We start from the raw sequence: 14,307 nt of genomic DNA, 5'->3' as shown, positions 1-14,307 counted from the left end.
GTTCAACTCGTAAATACGATCTTTATGACATGACTTGAATGCACTATCAAGTACAGTTATAAGAGGTATGTGGTTCACAATTGTATTTAATGGTTTTATTGTTACATTTAATAGATTAGCCTACACTTTAATGAAAACATTTTCAGTTGGTTTGGGAACCGTGTCATAATAATAATTGGCCTGAGTCTGAGATTTTGTTCTATTTACACACCATTTTGACCAGCAGGTGCCTGCAGGGCTTTGGTGTTTTTAATGCTTCGAAACAATGATTCGTTTTGCGAAGCAATTGGTTAAATTTATTCAGAGTTTCGAAAGCTTCTTTATACCCATCACTAATGAACGCCAATATCGACAACAGTGAAAGGCCCAATACTTTGAACGCAAATGAAAGGCGCGTGTAGTGAAATTTCTTAGCCAGGCTGAGCCAGCAGTTCATAACGTAAACAAACGCAAGTAGGCTACGCAGGCGGGCAATTAACGTTTATTGTCAGTGTTCCCTTTAGTCATAGTGGAGCAATACAGAAGCTTGCTATGCAAATTTAGTTAGGCTAAAGGAAACCTTTATAGCAACTTACCTGAACGACGCACGACATGTGATTGTGAAGGTAACTCTAACGCCAACTGCAGAGGTTTATGATTCCCAGATCAACACAAAAGCACAAGGTAAAACGCTTGCGTAAAAAAAGTTTAATCTGGCCTAAGGACCTCTGCCTGTCATTCGTGTTTTCTTTTAATAAAGAGTTTCACCATACTCTTGACAGCAGAAGAAAAACTAGACATACAAAAAAACGTTGTTTAAATTTTCCCACAAACGTTTACAATCACACTTTTCCCATGCAAGCAGGCGGAGAACTCTACTAAGCGTGCGATGTTTTTTCTTTTTCTTTCTTTTTTTTTTATTTTTATTTTTTTACTTTTCTACAGTGGTAAACACCACAGTTTAATGCAAATAAAAGTTATATTGAGAAAAAAAAATGCTCCTCACATAAGTTTAAACTTTTACACTTTTACATTGAGGGTGTGTCATCTTTCTTGCTCTCTGGTCTACACGGTTGACGTATGTTCATTGATTTAAATGACATTTGGGTCATTAGTTGCTCAAATAAGATAATATGAAATATGTTATGAAAATGTATATAAATTATTATATTCAGATATCTAGATTCATTATAGTCTGTGTACATTAATTTACCAAATCTGCTTCTTACCTTTCATTATTGATTTATACAGTAAAATATGTTTAGATAGGCTAATGAACTCTTCAAAGTTTAAAACATAGTGGAAGTAAAACATCTGTCAGACTGCAGAATAACTTATTTTTCGGTGCATTTCACATCAGGTTCTCAGTGAACCTTTCTGATCACTGACAGATTTATTATTTTACATTTAAATAAGGTGTGCAGTTGAATAATCCTTGAGCTTCTAGTTCCATCACCTTTCTTTTTTTCATTTATCTTTCTTAATACAAAAGCATTGACTATTGATTAAGAAATCAAAAACCATGTCACCAGCTTGTACTATTTAATGACAACAATGATACATTTAAATTTGTAGTTTTTATTTAGTACCTCTCCACTTTTGCCCTCTGCACAGTTATGGTAATGGCTTTTGCACAGTGCATCATGGGATAAATGCACAATGGAGTCCAGAGAAGCCCTCATAAAAATAACCCAAAACATTTGTGTTCAAAGAGTTCGCTTTTAATATTCATTTACCTCTTATAATTATTCCATTATTGTTCTTCAGCTTTCATTTTGAAGAGGCTTTGATCTGAGGAGGTTGTACAGAACTGAGATTTCAAATATTTTGTAGAAGCTGCCAGGACAAAGAGATCAAGCAGAAGGATGGCATTTGTTGATCTGCAGCGATGTGCCCTTACTTTCCCTTTGAAAACTCAGAACAATGTTTTGTGGGGAAGGCAGGATGCATGAATAAAAGCAGTCATTCCAGAGCGACCGCTCCAGTGGCTTAACCTTCAGCATTAGGACTAGCATACCAGGCACAGACACATAGAAAAAAGATGTGTGCTTCTGTATATATAGCATTTTATAATGTCTTTCAGTCTGACATTGGGCATTAGTTTTAAAACAGGGCTCTTTTGTATGTCAAACCTCATGTTTTAATGGATTTCCTATAAAACTGTTCACCGATCATGGTATTCAAATCACAGCTCTAGCAAAACTGCCCCCTCTGATGGCGTCTGGAAGCGATCCTAGCCAAGGAGGTACGCCACATCTAACGGCAGGCTGCACGCTCTTCCTTCAGCAACCATCAGGCTTTTTCCTGTGGTGCGTGTGTGATCATTTATAGGGGGCTTAATCAACATGTATTTAGTGCATGTATTTTGTGAATCATTTTTATAGGCCCTGGTTGCCCGATTCTGTGTACATAAGCCAAAGGTTGTGCCAGATCTGAACACGTAGCCAACAAAAAGGGCCACCGTGACATTCAAAGAAGGGGCTGTTAACCCTTATTTCACAAACTATTACAAGGTGCAGTAAATCAGAGACTAATAATGCTAGTAGAGCTTCATAGACTCTCAGTAAAAAAAAAAAAAAAGTACAAAAGCTCACTGGGTCGGTATCTTTTCTGAAGGGTGCATTGTAGTACCTTAAAGGTATAGCATCTGAAGTGTACATATTAGTATCTTTTGAAAGGGTAGTGCCCTAGTGACAGCTTTTGTCCCTTTTTTTATGAGAGTGAATGGTCCTTGAAACACTGCTGCCTAGAAATTTGGTGCTCCCATCCACTAATTATGTTTTGTACCCATGACTTTCCAGTGCCACAGGCCCTCTGACATCTGAGAGCTTTAACGGTGGGTCATACAAACAAGAATATGAAAATAAAACTGAGAACAGGGGGTTGGAGGAATGTATAAAGTCAGCAAGAAAAGAAAATCTCTTTTGAAAAGGGAGCATAATCATTCTGAGAGCTCCAGTGTGGAACCTAAATAATACAGTTCAGGTTTTGATATAACTATTACTGCCTGGGAAGAGCGCTTTGAAGTTAATTGAAACCACTGGGCAGCAATCTTCTTTATAGCACTGACAAATAACAGTTTCCTCCAGCTTATCATTGAAGGTTAGGGCACAGGGAAGCACATGCCTGTTCCATATGCCCACTCAATACAAATAAAACTCAAAAGGCCTCCCTTTTCTCCCAGGCACACCATGGAGGACACTGAGAAAATAGTCACGGACAGGATGTGGGAAGGACAAAATTGGTCTTTCAGGTCGATCTTGAACAACAGCCTCAGTGTCTGACCCCCATTACTGTTTTAACCAGACTTTACCACCTCTTTAGAATAAACCACATCACAACTTGATTAAAGCATAGGTGGCCCAATATACTGTATGCGCTCAGAAGGAAACCTATTATTATTCAAAGGAGAGACTGCTTTTACTTACAAGCTGTTTTCCAAACCATGTAGCAGGTTCTGGTTCTAATAAATGAGCCGAGCACAACGGTCACTAAATTTGTCTTTAATGTTCCTTATTGTTTTTCTGGCACAAGGCTCTTTTTCACCTTTGATTTCAGCCCAATGCAGTCTCTCTCTCTCTCTCTCTCTCTCTCTCTTTTTTCTCCATGCCTATTATATTTGTGGGGGTAAAACACAGGCCCATCGGAGGGTCATCCGCTGTCGATGTGCTGCACAATAACACATAACATCCCCCATGTTGAAAAGTGAGAACAGAGAATTGGCCAGACAAAAGACAAGGAGGATTTGATGAGCTGCAGGAGTTCAAAGCTTTCCGTCTCGCTCTATTTTTTTTCTTGAACCCCAGCTTGTACCACATCTGAAAGCGCGCTGCCCCTCAACCTGCGTTTAAGTTGCTGATCACGTATTAAAAATATGCTTGAACATGATGAGAGGGATGACTGGATGCAGAACAGGCTGACAGGCACCGGCTCGAAGACACAAGCCACCGCTGATGGGTCTGCGAAGTCCCAATGCTGAGCTTTTAAACAAGCCTTGATTGACAGGTGTAATATATAAAGAATGGTTTAACACGCACACACGAAAGAAACGTTAATTGAATGATTGGATGTGAAGCATAAACAGACATGAACTTTTGTTTCCTAATAAAGCTATGACAGAATAATAATTTCCTTTCCATTAGCTTACAAAAGAATCCCCCATAGACACATGTGCTTATACTCATATCCATATGGAGTCACTTTGCTCAAGGTATTTTTCAAACACATATTTCCCTCCAAAGCTAAAAGAGAAGGGCGGAAATGTAGGTTATAAATAGGAATCAAAAGAGCCCTCCTGTTTATTGCAACAAGATGACAGAGACACCGAAATCTTTGAAAGTATGAGTGCTTTGAGCTTTTTACAAGACAGGTGAAGAGAACATGTGTGTTCAATCTGCGTACCAGGCTCGCCTGGGTCGGCCCTATCATAAAAGAAGAGAGATTACAAAGAAGTCTAATGAAGACACTGATCAAAGTCTGTAATGCTAATACATAGCAGGTGTTTTGAAACCTTTTAATACCCCCCTGGCCCTCCGCAGGGCTCGTGCCTGTATATCTTTCACAGAGCGGGTCCTTTTGTCCTCGGCTGAAACTGGGAACCAGCGGAGCGCTTTTCAACACCGCTTCACGTGCATTACGAGATATCTGTTGACCTCATACGCTCAGAGGGGGTTATGTCCATGTCATACACAAATGCTGCTACATATTCTATTACAGCTCAAAGTGGTGTTTTTGGAAAATGGAATATCCTGCTTTGGGGCCCTTCAGCTGTACAGCACCTGGGCAAAAGCTGGAGAAGAGGTTGTAAGAGACCTGGCAAAGACTGACTTTTTGGAATACGCTCAAAGCACGATGACTATTTCTGCAGGAGCTGCAAAGCTCTGTTTCTGATTTCCATTCATTGAAGGCAAGGGCAAACCTCAGGAGAGTACAAACAGTGGCTAAGCTGCTGTTTTAACTTATGTGTTATTAAATCTAATTATGGTATAATCATTTATTATTAATTTACACCCTGATGTTAATTTGCCTTCTTATTGTCCAAAGAAACTGCACCCACCTGTGATCCTTGAGTCAAATTTAAAAATTATAGTGATATAATCAGATTACAGTACAGGGAATCCTTAAAGAAAATGTGTTTTAATTTATAGCCTACACATATTTTGGTCAAATTTGATTTTCATATGTAATTTAAATCCAAATGTTTTGTTTTATAATGGACTTGTAGTCCATTATAACATCTATAAAGACAGCATTCATGCTTTCAATATGGAACTAGGCAAATCTAGACAGACTTTCTTTTCGAAGATTATAAACAGCAACTTAAACAACACACGCACTCTTTTTGCTACTGTAGAGAGACTGACAACCCCCCTCAAGTCACATTCCCAGTGAAATGCTCTCAGACAGATGCAGTGAGTTTGCTTCATTCTTCTCTGAGAAAATCAATAATATCAGAAAGGTGATCAGCACATCCTTGAGTTGCGCTGGGGTCAGACAGATCAGACCACAACCTCAGAAAGTAGTTACTATGTCTGATTTCGAAGAAATTGATGGCACAATTTTGAAAGAAACCGTACAGCACCTTAAAACATCAACCTGCGCTCTTGACACACTTCCCACATCTTTTTTCAAAAGTGTGTTTAACTGTTTAGTAGCAGATCTCCTAGAAGTGGTAAATGCCTCATGTCAAAGCAATAACTAAATCTGCATACTATATCTGAAAAATATTGCCAGAATTAGATGCTTCGTTTCCAGTCAAGACTTTTTTTTTTTAAGAATAAGCATTTTTAAATGTCTCTCTCTCTCCCTATATATGTGTGTGTAATAAAAAAGTTCATTCAAATGTAGATTGTTTTATGTATAGATATATTGTATTTTTTAACACACACACACACACACACACAGTATTATTACACTATTATTATTATTATTATACTATTTTGTTTTCATTATATTGCATTTATTTAAATACTCTTAGAAAGGTCACATAGCCTGGTCCGTGATATTTATAACGTAGGCTATTCTTTCTGAATATGCAAATAAAAAAAGTCCGAATCACTTGGTTAAATCTGAACTCTATTCTAAGCTCAGTTTCCCATTACTCACTGCAGGGCAAGTCACTTGATCACATAGTTACATATTATTAATAGGCTATTACACATTTAGTAAAACAATCAATCTTTTAACATCACATCTAGCACTGCATGCGCATAATATCTATTACAAACCTCTCTCAACACAACTGCGAAGCTTGATAACCCATATCCACTTCCGGTTCTACTCAAAATACAAGCGTGGTTTTCCTGGCGCGAGGATTCTGGGAAATGCAGTCCTAGCCGGAATGCCAGGTACGACTTAAAAATAAAACACTTATATAAAATAACAACAACGTGTTCATTGCCATTCACATTTCCTATAAATTCATAAACATCGCTAAGTGTATATTTAAATATACTCAAGAAAATTCCACACGCTAACGGCACAATATGAAGACTACATAGCCCAGCACAGCGCTCTATGAAACCGAGGCAGCGTAAACAGTACTTCAGGAACATGAAAAGATCGGATGACAGTGAGAGGGAAAAGAGGAGAAAGGTATCGCTTATAGTTTTCTCTCAGTTCGCCAAGCACCACATGTAGTTGTGGAGTTTGTAATACACCGGGCAGCGTGTCCGTTGCGGTATTGCACGCGCTGGTTGGTGCTGTGTGTTCATTTGAAGTGCGCATATGTGATGCTGCTGAATGCTCCTGTAATGTTTGCTTTCTTTTATCGCAAGAGTTCTCTGTACAGAGTCATCCGGCACACACGAGTGTGTGTTGAGGCACAGCGCGGGGGGAGTGTTTTCTCATGACTGCCACACACTGACTTTGCCGGAATGGCTTGTGTAGCGGCATTGCAGTGCTTTCAATCATGGTGCTAATGAATGAAGTCAAGAGAAGACGCGTGTCCATGTTTTTGTCAATCTGCAGGTGTATCTGTTAAACCAACTATTCCTAATTTATTTGACCAATTTATTGAAGCCCATGTGTCTTTTTTTCGGACTTGACGGGTGATTCATCCATGAGCTGGTCTGCAAATGAAATGGGTCGTGTTTTTAATTTAGCATAGACTGTGTAACGTTAATAGAAATAACGGTTGTGGTGCAGCTGTATTTATCTGAACTTTTAACTTTTTCAGTGTGTCATTTTGTGAAGCATCATGGTGTGAAGCTTGTTGGTCCTGAATATATTGTATATCTTTATCACAACATAAACCCTGGTTATGAAGGGGTTTATCCCACTTATCCTTAACAGATACAAGGACATAGAGAAATATTAATTTGAAGTTGTTTTATTTTACAAACATCTCGCTTTTTGCATTCAAGCAGGTGTAGGCTACTTTTTATCAGTTCATGCATTCAAACCCATGACCAATAAAAATCTAAATCTATATAAAATGTATTCCAGAGATTAATAGTGTTTTCTCTCAGGGTCACAAATTAATCCAGGCAACAAATACCTCTGAAGTGAATTTCTTATCTAATAATAATACTTTGATATATTTTGTTATATCCCATACTAGGTCTGTCAAGTTTGAAGTAATAAAGGATTAGGCCTATACTGTGTTTTCATATGGATAGAAAACAAATGTCCTCTTAAAGGTACAGAATGCATCAAAAATCAAATCCAGGACCAAATATTGCCCCTTTAATGAGAGATATGGTAAAGGTAAATGTCTGTCTCTAATCATTAATTAAATAGATGGAAGTAAAGTTTAATGGCATATTTAAAAAGGTTAAATGTATTTATAATTGTACTTGACAAGTTGACATGTCACTTTCTGATATTGTCTGTGGTTAAAGTGCGTTGGTTTGATAGTCAAAATGCATAATTAGCCTAGGTGTTTTGTTTGCATTTCAAAGTGTTTGATTTGTTAGTCGACACGACTTCAGTGAAGTTATTAGTTATCAGAAGTTTTGTCAGCAGCCCATTTCTCTTCAGTTATCTCTTTCCTGAACCATACCATTAATTTCCCATTCCCTTTTCTTTATTTTGTTCAGTTTTAGTCCGCTCTCTCTCTCTGATGCATGCTTTTGGATCATGTCTGACAGCAGGGAATCTATGTAGTGTGTGGTTCCTCCACTTTATTGCAGCTGCCACAGGGACCAGATGAATCTCCATCTCTCTGAGAACTTGATCCAGCTAGTTTTGGGTCTGTACAGCAGACGGACAGACGTAGCTCTGCTATCTTGCCACAACTCATCTCTCTCCTTCACAAAAATAACGGGATCAGGGCAGAAAACCGCAGATCAGCTAGACCAAGGGACTGGTGTGTGTATTCCTGTGGTGCCTTAATATAAAATGCATGTCCATTAAATCATGATATTAAATAGAGTACATTGTTGTCTCAGCCATAAACATGTGCATTTATGCCCAAAAAGTAGCCTATACTATTCTTAGTTCAGCTTTGCCAGGCATTTCCTAACCATATGTGGCACATGTGTATGATAAAAAAGACCACTTCCATTATCATGCACTAAAAAAGGGAGACTATTGGCTAATAGCCTATTAAAAACTGACTTCATGCTTTTAGAAGTAGCCTTACATGGCCTTCAACCAGAAAATACTGTTTTAATAGTTGATCAAGAGACATTGGACAATCTGAGTTTCTGGTTTTAACGCTGCCAGGGTGACCACAAATATCTCGCTGAAGTATTATTCAATTATAAATGCCATTTTGGCCTCTTTATTGTATTTGTCGAGGGATGTGGGCCCTGTTGTTTTTCTTTCCTCACAGTTATGAAATAGAAAAGTGCTTTCTTGTTTTTTTTCCTCCTTCCATCTGTTGAGCATGTTTTGCATTTCTTTGCACTCACAACCTTGTTGGCATTCGTTGCTGCTTTTGACACCTTTGTTGATGACTGCCTGGTATTATGATTAGCTTTTACTGTGATGAATAGTGCATTTGATTCAAATAAATAAATGTTAATAAAAAAATAGTAGTTAAATAAATAAACAAAAATTGTAAAATAAAGAAATAATGATTTTCGTTATTTCACAGCTGCAGTGTACGTGAGGAGCACACAGGGTTGCCAGATGTTCAGAGGCTTTCACTCCTCCCGTCCCATCTTTCAGAGAGTTCTCGGCTCATTGGCTTTCTCGGCTCGTGTGTTTTGCAGGAGAAAGCTGTTTAGGCTATTTCGTTCCTGAACACTCATTAAAATGTTTTGTGTTCCCCTTGGCAATTCTGTTAAATTAACAGCTAGCTTCAGTTCAGGCCTGATTATGAGGCCACACAGCCAGTCTTGATTAATCAATTTCTCCCACAAAATGTTCCTCTGTAAATTAGTGTTAAAGTAACGATTTATAGGTCCTAATGCCGAGCCGCTGTCATGTCGGAGCCGGTGTTTTAGCGGGAGGTGGTGTCACTTTCGGCGTAATCAGCAGCTTTTTGCCCCCCCTTGTCGTTTTCCCCCTCTCTGTTCGTCACCGTATGCCTACGTCCTATTAATGAGTCCATAATAGAGAAACAGTGTCGGACAGCCACATAAAACACACTCAGGAATACATAATTAGACCGGTGTTCAAGCTGTGCCAGGGGTAGATTTATATCCGGTGATGCAAAAAGAAAGAAAAAATTAAAGCAAATACGCAGGCAGTGTAGTGTAGCTCATGACTTCTGATTCCTGAAAACTGAAAGGACGAAAAAACAGGCGAGGGAAACGAGGGAGGGTGGGAGTGTTAGAAAAAAATACTGCCACAGTTGATAATGATACCATTACACTAATGGAGGCAGCAAATGAAGTAGCAGGCGGACACTGTGCTTTATTGCCATAGGGGGTCGTTTTCTGCTGCATTCCTAATGGCTGGAACCGCTGGTATTGATCAGGCCATCATACCGCTAATCCACACGCGCATTACTTACTGCCACAGCACCGTGTCAGTCTTTGCACTGCCGCCACCCACAGGCCCTGCACAAGACCCCACAAAGCCTGTGATTTAAGGGTCGAGGGTTGGATGGTGGTCATTGAATGTCCCCTTAGTCAGTCTTTTGTTTTATGATACACAGAGGGATAGTGAGTGGACTCGGTGATTAAGTACAGGCATAGCCTAGGTGTTTGTTTAATTAAGAGGTAACACATTATCTGCTCTTCTGCCTTTTTTATGGTAGTTAGTCTGTGTTTGAGTTGAACCGTGAGTGTGCCGCTGTCTTTTCTAATGGTTTGGAGCTGTAAATAAGTCTAGGCTGATCCATATCCATTGGTGAAGCCATCTGCTAAATGGCAAGTAAAAAGACCTGCCTTGCCAGATCCTTGATCAAGTGTTTTACTGGACTGAAACCGTTTTCAATTAAGGAATGGCTGATATGACAACACTAGGCTTCAAAAAAGAGGAAGCAGATTTTTATTGTGTTTTCACACTTAACTCATCAGATAATTTTTTTTATTGCTGGTTTTTATTATTGGATTTATTTTATACAGGTATTATTTTTATATAGAGTTTTCTTTATATATATATCAGTATATAATACAGTAAATGTAACATGTTTAATAAGTGTCTTTTTATTTTATTTTTATTTTTTACATTTATTATTGCACAGTTGTAATATATTTCTTTCATTCATTTACTCTGATGCAGCATAGGCTAACTCCTCAGTTATGCCCAAATTACATTACACTACCTTTCAAATGTTTTAAGAAGTCTCTTGTGCTCACCAAGTCTTATGCTCACGATTTGATAAAAATACAGTAAAATTTAATGCATCCTTGTTCAATAAAAGTAAATGAATTTAAGTATTAATATAATAATAATAATAATAATAATAATAAAAAAGGCTATTGTACTGACCCTAAACTTTTGAACGATAGTTTAAGTCACCTGAAAGGTTTATCTTTAGGTCAAATGTTTGAATGAACTTTTAAAGTTTGTGTCTAAGATGAAAATGTTTACTTTAAATGAGTGACGAGGTACATCCTTAGATTAGGCCTATCGCTCTTTCCGAACTTTTTTTCATGAATGCTCCAGTTCCTTCCGTAAGCCCTTAGCACCTGATGTGAAATCCGCTTCATCACTAATGGCTTAAAGCTCGATTAACATGTACGAACAGGCCTTACTTCAGCTCAGCCCTGTTCTGCTGTCATCTCCGCAGCCCCTGCCCGGCCTGAGCCATCAGTCTCGTTTTCCTGTATCAGCATATCGGCAATAACCTCTGCCCTCTGCTAATCAAACACTTCACCTTAAGGGAAACATTCATTCAGCTCTCTCATTATGATGGCTTCTGTGGTCATAAAGATGTATATTTATATTTCCCCACCTCGTTGCTCTGCTGTTGCAGGGAAACTAGATATTGATCTGGATATTTAGTCATTTCTTTCTGCTGGGACATCAATATTAAGCTAACATGTATGCGAGCTGTGCTTGACCCTGGCCCCTGTCTCTATCCGTTCTCCCATTGGAGCTCAGTGATATACTATTTTGAAAAGCAAATCAATGAGTGAATATGAAGTTTGAGGAGTAATATAAGGCGACCCTGAGGCCTATAGCAGCCGCATTGATCCAATGTGTGGATTAAGGTTGATTTGTTTGTTGTGAAGCTTTTCACCTTTATATCATCAAGAGGCACACACACAACACACACACACACACACACACACACGCACACACACGCACACGCACATGCACACACACACACACTCATATCCCCTAAATGCCTTTTTATGTTTATTTTCTTCATTTCCATTACATCTTATTTGCATTTACTAAGAATGTTCATCATATAGGCTGATGTTCATGCTTTGTTTATCAGATATTCATGTGGGTTTGTATTATAGGCCCATATTATGCACATTATAAACATCCCGTTAGATGTCTGACCCTCTTTATGGTTCTGTTTAATAATGTCATTTTTATAAAGACATTAATTTGTAAAGTTGGGCTTCAGGATTGTTTCTTCTTAAGGGCTGATCAGCTTTTATGTTCTTTTTATTGTCTAAGATTATAATTGGTTCTATGAGTCTTAAGGTTGGATTTGTCATTTGATTTTACCTTCATTCTAACATTTAGTTTTTGTGTTTAAATCGAATTGTGTTAAAATGTCGCTTGTAAGGAGGTATTTATTCTTGGTTATGCATACTCAAGATCTGATCACAAAAAGGCGAACTGTCTATGCCATCCAATATGTGTTTGAGACAGAAAGCAATCCGAGAAGCCACCTATTTTTAGTTTTGTGAGCCGTGTCAAATGCAGCTACATATTAGGCTGTTATACTGTGTTTGCATGTAGTGCAGAAGAGTAGATTGGATTTATATTTGTTTTTCACATTTATGTGACCAGCTGTATACCCAATTCGATAACAATAAGGCCCTGTTTAAGATGCATTTATCAATCTGATCACAAGTGGACGACGCTAAATACAGTTGTAAACAAGGTCTAAAACTTGTCCACTTTCGACCACTTCCAGAGGTAGTCGAAAACGCTTTCGACTGGTTTGCTTTCGTAGTTTAAAGGCTCATGTGGTCGAATGCGTTCCAACAGCCACAAGAACTAACGAGTAAACATTATGGGAAGCGTACTAGCCAGACGGGATTTAAACTTTGGCGGCTGAAGACCGAAGTTTGGTTTGAAGACAAAAACGTACCAAGCACAATGTTCTTTCACCATTCTTGATTTCTAACACACACTCACAGCGTTTGGCGTGGTCTTGTGACTATACGCTCTCGTTCATATGTAAATAGCTTGAGCTTATTTTGTCCATGATTATATAGAAAAATCTGAAAAAAAAAAAAAAAAAGTACCTGCCCATAGACCCTCCCCTCAAAGAAATCAGGAAGTGGGTGATTTGAAAGTGGACAAAATAGATGGATTAAAACACCAGGTGTAAACAGGAATGTGTCTCCCTCGTCTACTTGTAAACAGGGCCTAGGTGCATGAAGTAAGGCCCAAACATGCCTCAGTTAGTTATGTATGGCTCAAGGGGGAGGTCTGGCACATTCATAGGGGTTGATTTGGCAGCTATTGGCTGATCAGTGGTGATGTATATTCAATAATCAATGTGATCAATTACAATAGGGTCACCTCAGAAAAGCTTTGAATAAACATAAGATTGACCTTGCAACCTAGACTTCAACAGTTTAGTCGTAAGGGGCTTCCATTCAAATTAGTTTAAAAAAGCCTTGTGATCAGTCTTCTAATTCTATTCATAGTAGTTTCTTTTCATATATAAATAAATGATTAATGAAATATTTTTTAACATTGCATAATGCAATAACATGGAATGTCAAAAAATAAGAAAAATCACTCTATAATTTTTCCATCTGGCTGCTCCACTGAACAGCAGGCCCCTTCTTCGCTGTTTATTTGTGAATTTATTTTCTTGTGTAATAGCTCACCTTTTCTTGTAAAGGGAAACTAGCTAATGGCAGCCCTTTGCCCAACATCTGCTTCCTATTGCCAGTCCAAAGTCCCTCTTTCACTGGAACTACAGGAGGCCACTTTCACTAGAGCCTGTAAACACTAACTCTTAATTTGTACATCATAAGTTATGTTCTAAAAATGAGGGGAGTGAAAGTGGGCCTGAGCACCTGGCGTGTGTGTGTGTGTGTGTGTGTGGATGCCCAATGGGTGACGAGGCACTGCCCCATAGTTGTGCCAGTTGGAAGGCTGTGCTTCATGTCTGCATGCGCCAGACAGGAAAATGTATCCTGCCCTGCCAACCTAGCCTACTGCTGGGTGCGCACAGGCAATGGATTTAGAGGTAGAAGCAGGAGGCTTTAGAGGCTTCTCAGATGAATTAGCTGGATTTTTACAGCTGTTGCTTATAATGTAAAGAAAAGTTTAATTGAGATGGGTCGATTGATCAATATTTTGAATGCTCATTTTGTATCAAGGGAATTGATCCTCACATTAAAGATATTGTTCCAAAGTGTTTTTTTAACCCAGTGATCGTATTATTTGTTTAGTGTAAAATGAATGCATATCTTTGTTCAACCAAAAATGAATATTCTGCCATTTACTCACCCTCATGTCATTCCAAACCTGTATGTCTGTCTTCTGTGAAACATAAAATAAGATATTTTAAAAGAAAAGACTGTCTAAACGATATAAGTCAATGGTCATCAAAATTGTTTGGTTGCAAATCATTAGTAAATCCTGATTTTTCTGAAATCTGAACTCTTTTTGACGGGTTACTGCATGCATACTTGAGTTGACCAATGAAATCAGCTAGGACAGGGTTTGTGTTTAATCAGTTTGGAAAATAAATCTTTTAAATTTTTAGGCTTAGGATTGAAAATTAGGCTTTTGTGGTTGTTTGAAACTAAGTCATTGATATGATAAATAATGTTACTGCAG

The 14,307-nt window shown here is 38.3% G+C and overlaps 1 protein-coding gene across 2 annotated transcripts in view; it reads left to right on the top strand.

The window, feature by feature from the left end:
* Positions 1-6,494: 6,494 nt before the first annotated feature.
* fto (FTO alpha-ketoglutarate dependent dioxygenase) overlaps positions 6,495-14,307 on the top strand; it is a gene marked incomplete at its 3' end in the record, with an annotated part of 146,599 nt that continues 138,786 nt past the window's right edge. The window contains exon 1 of one of the 2 annotated variants that reach the window (XM_079866833.1): positions 6,495-6,573. In XM_079866833.1, coding sequence (XP_079722959.1) covers positions 6,496-6,573 — 78 coding nt within the window. In that variant the 5' untranslated portion in view covers position 6,495. The remainder of the gene's footprint in view (positions 6,574-14,307) is intronic. The other variant, XM_079866834.1, reaches the window with a different exon arrangement.

This window comes from Squalius cephalus (assembly GCF_949319135.1).
Source record: "Squalius cephalus genome assembly, chromosome: 3".
In the NCBI taxonomy this organism is placed as follows: Eukaryota; Metazoa; Chordata; class Actinopteri; order Cypriniformes; family Leuciscidae; genus Squalius; species Squalius cephalus.
Note: the sequence above shows the minus strand (reverse complement) of the source record. Positions and strands in the feature narration are given on the sequence as shown.